Source organism: Semicossyphus pulcher, unplaced genomic scaffold (genome assembly GCF_022749685.1).
Source record: "Semicossyphus pulcher isolate SPU_LCO1_2020_fin unplaced genomic scaffold, fSemPul1.0.p SCAF_15, whole genome shotgun sequence".
NCBI classification, from domain to species: Eukaryota; Metazoa; Chordata; class Actinopteri; order Labriformes; family Labridae; genus Semicossyphus; species Semicossyphus pulcher.
In genome coordinates this window covers 23,842,531-23,852,267 of record NW_027211659.1, presented here as the reverse complement: position 1 = coordinate 23,852,267, position 9,737 = coordinate 23,842,531, and the positions used below count along the sequence as shown (strand labels likewise).

General features: G+C 38.1%; 1 protein-coding gene across 2 annotated transcripts; it reads right to left on the bottom strand.

The window, feature by feature from the left end:
* Positions 1-3,231: 3,231 nt before the first annotated feature.
* On the bottom strand, positions 3,232-5,929 carry LOC138592674 (uncharacterized). Of its 2 annotated transcripts, none has more exons than XR_011308222.1 (6): positions 5,839-5,929; positions 5,227-5,263; positions 4,844-4,966; positions 4,556-4,680; positions 4,428-4,462; positions 3,232-3,669 (listed from the first exon to the last, which is right to left on the bottom strand). XR_011308222.1 is itself a non-coding variant. In XM_069663518.1 (6 exons), exons 1-6 carry the CDS (start codon positions 5,839-5,841, stop codon positions 3,382-3,384), a joined length of 621 nt encoding a protein of 206 aa, XP_069519619.1. In that variant the 5' UTR covers positions 5,842-5,929; the 3' UTR covers positions 3,232-3,381. The 2 variants fall into 2 exon arrangements, 1 of the variants encoding a protein (XP_069519619.1); XM_069663518.1 differs by having other exon boundaries at positions 4,546-4,680.
* Between the last annotated feature and the right edge of the window lie 3,808 nt (positions 5,930-9,737).

Here is a 9,737-nt window from a genome sequence, read left to right as displayed (position 1 = left end):
AATAATCCTCGTCAGGGATTGATCTGAATTCTAAAATGTATCATTAGAACTGATCAAGCATACATCATCATTATCTAAATCATGTGAAAATAGCACACACTGGTCTCCAGACCAGACGAGGGCCTGGGAAAATCCTTTTTTGGAGTCTCTACAACAACAAACTTAAGGGAGAATAAAAAAAGATGCCATTTAATCAAAGGTAATTTATCTTTAAGACATCTCTGAGAAATATGAGGCTCAGCCTTCACAATTCACAGAATGTTGAATTGAACAAGCCTGTTGAGTTGTGCCTGGGGTCATATCCAACAAATTCAGAGCTTACAGAGCTCATTACAGTATGTTCTAAAGCTGTTACTTATCTGTTATCATCTCAATTAAGTTTTAAATAAAGGTGAACTACCTGATTTGTAAATACCATAGACTGCTTACAGTCAGCATGGTTTACAGAAAAATAAACCGTTAATTCTTGTGATTTACTTTAATTAACGGGTCTTACCTCTGACGCTTTTCAGGTCGGTCCCCAAGAGGAAAAGAAAACTACTTTTAAAATGCTCGTTTGTTGAACGGAGGTCGGATCGATCATGATGCATTCAAGGAAGTCAGGCAATCTGAACGCTGAGCGGCTTTCATGACACAGCATCAAGAGAATTTGTCTCAAGTTGAATTTTAGATCAAGAACGGATTGTTAGCTGTTAGCATGCAGATGTCTGTTTAAAGAGATTAATAAGAAGCTAAGTCATCATCAGATGATGCTGATGGGAGCTGGGATGTCATTACGGCACATTATGATCCGCCTGCTTTTGCTCTCCACACTGACTGTTCCTCCTGGATACGCCGCAGCCTGCCGATACGTGATTGGTCAATATTACTCGGACTACAAGCGTAGTACAAACAGAAACCAGTTGGTTGTGTGATATGTGTTTATCAGCTGATGTAAGAATCCACTTTAGCTGATTAATGCACGTGCTCCTTTAAGTATGTGATCATTCAACAATTTGTTGTCATGTTTGCTTTGATTTCTAATGATTGTTTAATCAACTCCCTAGTTGCGAATGGCGGTCTCATTACCACGCGCACATGAATGCCCCTTGCTCTACCAGGTGTTGGCAATATGGACTGTGCCAAAGTTGGACTTTGGGATGGGGGAGGATGAAATGGATTATGAACTCTAGCTTGATGTATATGTTGTAGAGTTGTTGTACATTTTAATGCCTTAATGGAGAGATTGATCTTTCTAATATTTGAGAGCTTGAATGGTCTGTTTAATATTTACCCTTACTAGTAGCAATGTGGTTTAACCAGGAAGTATTTCAAGATATTGCTTGAACCTTGCAGCTTCTCTGTCTGCTGGCGGAGGACCCCTCTTTTGAGTGAGTTTTTCTTCTTTCTATTTTGTATTGGTGCCATTTTTAATGTATTTTAATGCTAAGACACAGTAAAGCAGATCTCTGAACCAAGTTCCTGAACTGTTGGGGTAAATGTAGTTCTCCAAACCTCCCAGAACTGAAGGTCAACATCTTGATAAATGGGGTGAATTCTGTACCCCCAAAACGAAAGCAGAAAATAAAAATATCTGGTTCTGTAGTTTTGTTAATTTTCTTACAATGGTTATTCAGTGGTGTACTTTAAATGTAGAAGTTAAAAGCATAAGAGTAAATGCCAGATGTAGCACAGTCTGTAGGGACTTTGCTTGAGAACCGAAGGGGAGGCGGTTCAAGTCCCGGTATGGACCAAGTACGGAATTGGGGCCGGTAGCTAGAGAGCAATTTCCTTTCCTGGGCAGTGTCCAGGTGTCTTTGAGCAAGGCACTGAATCCCCCAACTGCTCGGGGGGCATGTCCATGTGCAGCCCCCTCACTCTGACATCTCTCCATTAGTGCATGTCCATGGGATCCTGTTTGCGCATGTGTGTATTTCGGGCCTTTGTGAGTGAAGCAGGTTTGTAAAAAGATTGAATTTCCCCTCCGGGATTAAAAAAGTGGATCGTCTTCGTCGTCTTCTTCTTATTCATCGTCTTCTTGTGAATCCCTTATATCCTGTGGTTCTTACGGGTCTTGACAAATCTTTCACAGTTGTGTGCTTTTACCTCAGGAGAGGTAAGATCCATAAAAACACTGCAGAAATATGTGGTAGTGAAGCAGGCACACAGTTCTCATGAGGTGTAAGTGTGTTTGTCATTCTCTGTCCCCCATAGGCCCGCGTTAATCCTGCTGCCGTTTTATGATCTACCAAGTGCGTCAGACTGTTTCCATTCCAGAAAGGACCCTTCAGCCACCTTTCCTCTGCACTCTTTCTCCACACATCCACTGCTCCTTGGTCCAAAGCCAGGTACCCAAAGCCTATTACTGGTGGAGAGACGCTGGGGGGCTTTGAGTAAGTCTATGTAGCAAGAGCAGAAGCAGTTTGTTATGATGCAACATGTAGTGACTGTGTGGGGTCCTGATGCTCTTATTGGGTAAACCTTACACAATCTGTTCTAGTAGCAATTAAAGGCGAAGCTAACTTTTTACAATTGAATCAAATATAGCCTTTTTTCATGATTTATACTTTAGTAAATCAGCACAACAGGTACAATGGAGCTGATTTGATCGCAACAAACATGCATAAAATCTTTGGTTTGTGTTTAGGATTTTAACAGTTTCTCGGATGCTTAGTTAAACCTGTTTGTTGTGTTGAGTTGGACGTGAAAGTTTAACTCAAGGGTCATGACATAAAATTTTATGTAGAATCAGAAATATGTGCATTGTTATAAACTGCATTGCAAATGTCATCACCAGGGCAAACCCAAAAATTCACAAACAAAATGTGTACAATTGTGACCTCTAGTGGCTAGGCTGATTATGTGCAGCAGTCTTTATTTCTGTAATGTTTTATGTTTAGGGTACTTTTCTTTTTGTACTAACTTTGTGACTTTTGTTACTTCGTATTATTTCTATTAGAATCTATCTTTATATCACCAGGATGGAAACAAGAAATGCCAACTTAAAAACAGAAAGCTCACATTTAGTACACTGTGTCTGTCTGTGGCAAGTTTAATCAGTTGAAACTTTGTTCTACATAATGTGCATTCGTCCTTTCATGAAGAATAGTCCAGTCACAATTTATCAACATTTACAAATTACTCCTCCTACAGACTTATAATAGATGAGGCCTTCAGCCATTAATTGTAACAATCTGCTCAATGAGAACTTGCTAGCCTTTGCAACTTTAAGTTAGAACTGTTAAAAGGAAATGCATAAAAATGTATTTATTAGTCAAATAATCATAAAATATCATATCATAAAATTACAGAAAACATCTTGTAATTTGTCTGCTTATAAATTGCATATCTTTTAACCACAATTTCAACGTGTTAAAGCTTAAAAATGGATGAAACTATTGCCTAGCACATTTTATTTGTAATATCCTTGAGCTGGGGATATGTCCCGAGGACATCCGGCTCTCGGAGAACTTTAAGAAAAAGGCAGCAGGATTCTTGACCTTTCCCCATCACTTGATCGATCAGGTCAGTAACGCTTCGTTCTGGCTGAGAGATATGCTTAATATTCTGATATTGTCTGTCTGTGAGGATGTGTTTGGCATGCACATGCTGCAGAATGAAGGAGTGATCCGCTCTCAGGCAGTCGATGAGTTCCACCTTGTGCTCAGTGATGAGTTTCACAGCAGGGCCCTGTGGGGAAGAAAGCAGGTTGGGTTTATTAATATTCAATTAGTTTGTCTTGTACAAAATGGCTCATTTGAGGGAAATTCAACTTTTTACTGATGTAACTAAATTGCTGCTTGCTATTTTCTCAATTCAATTACTAATTGGCATGACGGCTTCAGGAACAATTTGCCAAACTATCATAACACAAAATGTTTAAAATCGTTTTCTTAATGTCTTCCTGCATGTTTTTTTTTTTTTTTTTTGCCCTTTCACAAGTCACATGACCAGTATTTACAGCATCTAACTTCCCAGAAAGTTACGTCTATCATCCGCTGTCAGAGCCAGGTTAGAACCAGCAACTGCCGCCGTCCTCGTGTGAAGCAGAGGAGGAAAGGAAGTGGTTGAGGAAGAGAGAGCCACAGGGCTAAGCATAGAAGATGGGCCACACTAAAAAAATAGTGCTGCAGCTTTCTCATGATCATGATAGTTTTGATCAGTTATACAGGCTGTTACAGGCTGTTGAAAATTCCCTCCGTAAAATAAAACTAGATCTCCAGTTTGGCCTTGCTAAGCATAGCATAAAGACTGGAAACAAGGGTAATCAGCAAGTCTGTCTCAGGTCTTTTTTCCTAACAGTGTCCAAACTAATACTTTACAGATGCTAACTGCAAAATATTAGTTAGAATCTGAGGTTAATTTCTTCTTGCTGCTGATTTTGTAACTTATCCATGTGCATCTTACTGTGTGAGGCCTTCACTAATGTGTGTGTACCCATACTGTACCTGAGAGGAAGACGGGGGTGTCTCGTCTACTTTTCCTGCAAGAAAAGCAGTGTTAGGTTTTACTGACTTTTCTAGAAAAAAAATGTTACGTAAATCTTTAACAATTAGCAAATGTTACCTGCACGTACTTTTGATTTCACGGACACTGACAAATCAATATCCCCATCAAAAGAACCCTCTATTTTATCGGTACAGATTACACTGCCATGCTGAGCAGTGTAATTTCCTGGGGCAACTGGTCCAACAGCTTTCCCTGAACAAGGAAGAAAAAACATGTCCATTGTTCAGATCATCATTATTTTACATCCAGTTTCATTTTGAAATAGGAACAGTAGCCGACCTTTACTTCAGCAGGGCAATGTGTTCTGTTTTATGATGCAACACAGCACAGAATACATGAGGGTATTAATGCTTACCATGTTGACTTCCTGGATCAGTCTCTGTCTTAATCGCCATGTTGAGGGATTTTGCCTTTGCGTTTATTTCTCTTCTGGTAACAACACTGCTATCAGCAGCGACCACTTCTGGAGTGTTTGGCCCTGTAAATATTGATAACATTCATAAGATAAGATAATCCTTTATTGATCCCCAGGGGGGAATTCACCTTAAATGAGAATGTACTGATTTTTTCCTTCAGTGTTAAGGTGGAAAGCTGTGGCAGTTGTCAGTTATGAGCTTGATGTTGCCTCAGAAGTTGCTCTGACCCTTTTTAAACGTTTTCAGAAGCATTCATCTTTTCTGATGGACTGATTGATTTTGTAACGCTGAAATTATTCATACATAAACTAAAACTACTTACCAAATTTATCCATGAATGACTTTACAATATCCATGATCTGCAATGAGACAGAAAACACAGCACTATGTTCGAGATCTAAAGGCAGATTGAGTCATGTGGCTTTTAAGTCATACGAGAATCGAAAGTGAGTGTTTCATACAATCACAGCGCACTAAGCAAGTCTAAGGCCTTCTGTAAAAACAAATTCTGTCAAATTAAAAGGGGGCAAAAAGTTGTCGAAGCCATGAAGACGACCACAACTAAGTGAACATATTTTACTTGTTGATGAGATTCTGTATCCAAAGCTAGAAGAACTAAACGCACGGCTCTTGGAAAATGTTTCATATAAAAAACTAGGAAAATGCTCGTAATAGTCCAGGTAACAATAAAATCGAACGCTTTTACGCACTACTTGTACACGTGGAAATAACTTTTCAAACGTTTTCTTTGAAAGATTAAACATCTTCACAGACTATACAGTAAGACTTCATGTAATCTACTGTAGACTATTCTAGAAGAAATGTTGAATCAACAGTAGACTAAAACTATACAAACTACAGCTTTACCGGGCAAAGTAGACCCGCAAGTGCGTCTCTCTATGACATCATAAATAGAGCAATGTAGCTAACTTACCATAGGCTACTGTAGATTAACAAGCTGCAGGTACGAAAATCTGACAGACTTTACTCGTGAAGACCGGACGAGATACTGCACCTTTTTTCACTCAACCTCTGTGGCTTGGGGCGTTGCCTAGTTCAGGAAGACATGTATGAGCAGACTTTTATGTAAATATTTATTCCGCCTTCATGTCAAATGAATGTGTCAGAGGCACCATTACAGTAAGTGGCCTTATTTCCCCACCTCACCGTCTGTGTTGCCAATTTCTCCTGCCTCCAAAATGTTTGCTTACAGGTGTGCACATTGTGCCATCAAGTTTGTTTTTATAAGTTTTTGAGTTTTCAGACCCCATCTTGTGCGTAAACAGCTGTTGTAAATGCGACACCTGCACCCAATGCGCACGTGAATTAGCTTCTTATTTCGCCCCCTACACGCCCACACCATTAAACTTTTAATGCAAAGCACCTCGTGAATGGAAATGCATACAAATGAGCCGGCTGATCACAGCAGGTTGTTACTGCGGTCAAGCCAGCCGTGGTTCGCGTTTCCTTGGTCAAATCAGCCGCACCTTTTTTTCCAGTGCGCAAATGCACTAACATTTATGGTAATCGTAATGAAGCCGCTCTGAAGAGCTGCTGGTAGTGAATTTGGGGCAGACTGCGGTCTCACAATCAGACCCATGAAACATACGATACTTTTACAGTAATTATTCCCGGTAATAAACTGAAGGTATCACGAAGGTATCCTTCCGGATTTCAAAGTAAAGGACGACGTGAGAAAAAAACAAAAAAACATTGTTTCCATAAGTAGTCCAAGATTCATATACTGCTGAACTAAGTACTTCCTAGAGTACTTGCATGAATAATATGGAGTACTTTTACTGAGTACTTTTCGAGTAATCCTGTGTCAAAATCCTTAACAGAGAGCAAGAATAAGGATACTACACCCAACTTTGATGTGGAATAAAAACCTTATTTTCCATAAGTAGTCCAAGATTCATATGCTGCTGAACTAAGTACTTCCTAGAGTACTTGCATGAATAATATGGAGTACTTTTACTGAGTACTTTTCGAGTAATACTTTGTCAAAATCCTTAACAGAGAACAAGATTAAGTATATTTCGCCCAACTTTGATGTGGAATAAAAACCTTATTTTCCTGAGTAGTCCAAGATTCATATACTGCTGAACTACGTACTTCCTAGAGTACTTGCATGAATAATATGGAGTACTTTTACTGAGTACTTTTCGAGTAATACTTTGTCAACATCCTTAACAGAGAGCAAGAATAAGGATACTACACCCAACTTTGATGTGGAATAAAAACCTTATTTTCCATAAGTAGTCAAAGATACATATACTGCTGAACTTAGTATTTCCTAGACTACTTGTATAACAACTATGAAGTACTTTTATTGAGTACTTTTCGAGTAATCTTTTGTCTAAATCCTTAACAGAGAGCAAGAATAAGGATACTACACCCAACTTTGATGTGGAATAAAAACCTTATTTTCCATAAGTAGTCAAAGATACATATACTGCTGAACTTAGTATTTTGTTGGGAAGACACAGCAGGGGTCACAAACTGAAGAAAATCCAGCGACTGACAACAAGTTGTTATTGCATTCACTCGTTCACCAGCTGTGCCAGTGAATCCATCAGCAGCTTTACGAGTCTCCCCGCTGTATGTGTTTACAGAAACCACAGTGATTAGGGCTACTTCGTTATGACTGAAAGTTCGCGTCAATCAGAGGTCGCCCCGCTCCGGGATATTACTTGATAAAAGACTGATCATTGCAAACCTCAAACTTTTAATTTATGTGGTTTAGTTATGATGGGGCTGATTAAATGGATATGTAATGATTGCAAGAGAATTCACTGGCTTAATGATTTTTATTTATTTTTTTATTTTTTTATCGTATTTTATTTCGAATATGCAAATAGTACAAGGTTTCCTGATTGCTATTTAACAAATTGTTTGCACAACATAATATAGAAATTAAGATTTTGAGGAAGCAAAATAATAATGAAACACAGAAAAAAATAAATAAATGACATATTCGAAAAGGAGTGAGAAGAAGCATAGCTCTCACCCCTTTGTCTAAATTAAATTTATATATATATATACATATACACACACACATATACATATACATACATATACACACACATATACACATACACATATAAACCCATATATATACACATACATATACACATTCACATTCTCTACCTCTCATCACCATGCCACATCAATTCATAAATAATAATCACCAATAATCACTAATGACCATTATCCATTATACCCGCTAAATAACATGTTTTTGTACATTTTCTTGAACTGTTGGATATTTGGACTTTGATTGAGTTCCACACTTAGATTGTTCCATAGCTTGACACCAGAAATAGATATACAGAAACTTTTCAAGGTTGTTCGTCTGTTTAGGCTTTTGAAGTTGTGTTCCCCTCTTAATTGATAACCTCCCACCCGATTCCTAAATACATTTTGTATATTTTCTGGTAATTGTCTGTTTTTTGCCTTATACATAATGATTGCTGTTTGATAAGATACAATGTCAGTGAATTTCAGTAGTTTTGATTGTATAAAAAGTGGATTTGTATGTTCCAAGTAGTTGACCTTGTGAATAGTCCTTATTGCTCTTTTCTGCAGGATAGTAAGTGACTGTGATGAAGTTTTGTAAGTATTTCCCCAAGTGTGCGACCAGAATTATGATCCAGTAATTGTTTTGCTTTGTGTATGACTGCAATGCTTCTTGAAACTTTGGACTGTACATGTTTGATGTGTGGTTTCCAACTCAGTCTCTCATCTACTGTAACCCCAAGAAATTTGTTTTCATGCACCCTTTCGATTTCAACCCCATCTAATTCTATTCGCACCTTTGTGTTCACTGTGCATTTGCCAAACAACATGAACTTAGTCTTACTTACATTTAATGATAATTTATTCCAATCAAACCATATCTTTAGTTTTTTCATTTCCTCATTTATAACTGTTTCCACTTGTTTAATGTTTCTCCTGAGCCAAAAATATTTGTGTCATCCGTGAAATTGACCAATTTTAACCACCTAGATACTTTACACATATCATTGATATACAGGATAAACTATTTGGGGCCCAATACTGACCCCTGGGGGACCCCGCAAGTAATGTCCAAATATCCAGAGCAGTGATTACCCAACTTTACAAACTGTTGCCGTCCTTCCAAATAACTCTTTACCCAGTCTAATACCAGTCCCCTTATCCCATATTTTTCCAGTTTGTTGAATAGTATGTTATGATTAACTGTATCAAACGCTTTTTTAAGATCGATGAATACTCCTATTGCATGTTTTTTGTCTATTGCATCTGTGATTTCCTCAATTGATTCCATTATTGCCTGTGATGTTGATCTGTTAACCCTAAACCCATACTGACTCTCTGAAAATAGTTTGTGTTTTTCCAAAAATGCATCCATTCTATTGTTGAAAAGCTTTTCCAATATTTTGAGAGTTGTGGCAGTATTGAGACAGGTCTGTAGTTTGTAAAGTTGTGCTTGCTCCCAGTTTTGTATAGCGGAATGACCTAAGCAATTTTCATCTGGTTTGGAAATGTACCAGTTTGAAAAGACAAATTGCAGATGTGTGCTAATGGCTTCGATACCCCCTCGATGACCTGTTTAATTAATGACATATCAATGCCATTGTAGTCTGTAGATGTTTTATTTTTACACTTTTTTACTATGTTGATAATTTCATTTTCCTCTATTGCTTTCAGGAACATTGAGTGGGGATTCCTTTCTATTAGTTTATCCATGTAGTCTCCATCCGGCCCTGGATTTGGGATGTTTTTTGCTAGCTCAGGACCAACATCTACAAAGAACTGATTAAAACTGTTTGCCACCTCATCCATATTATA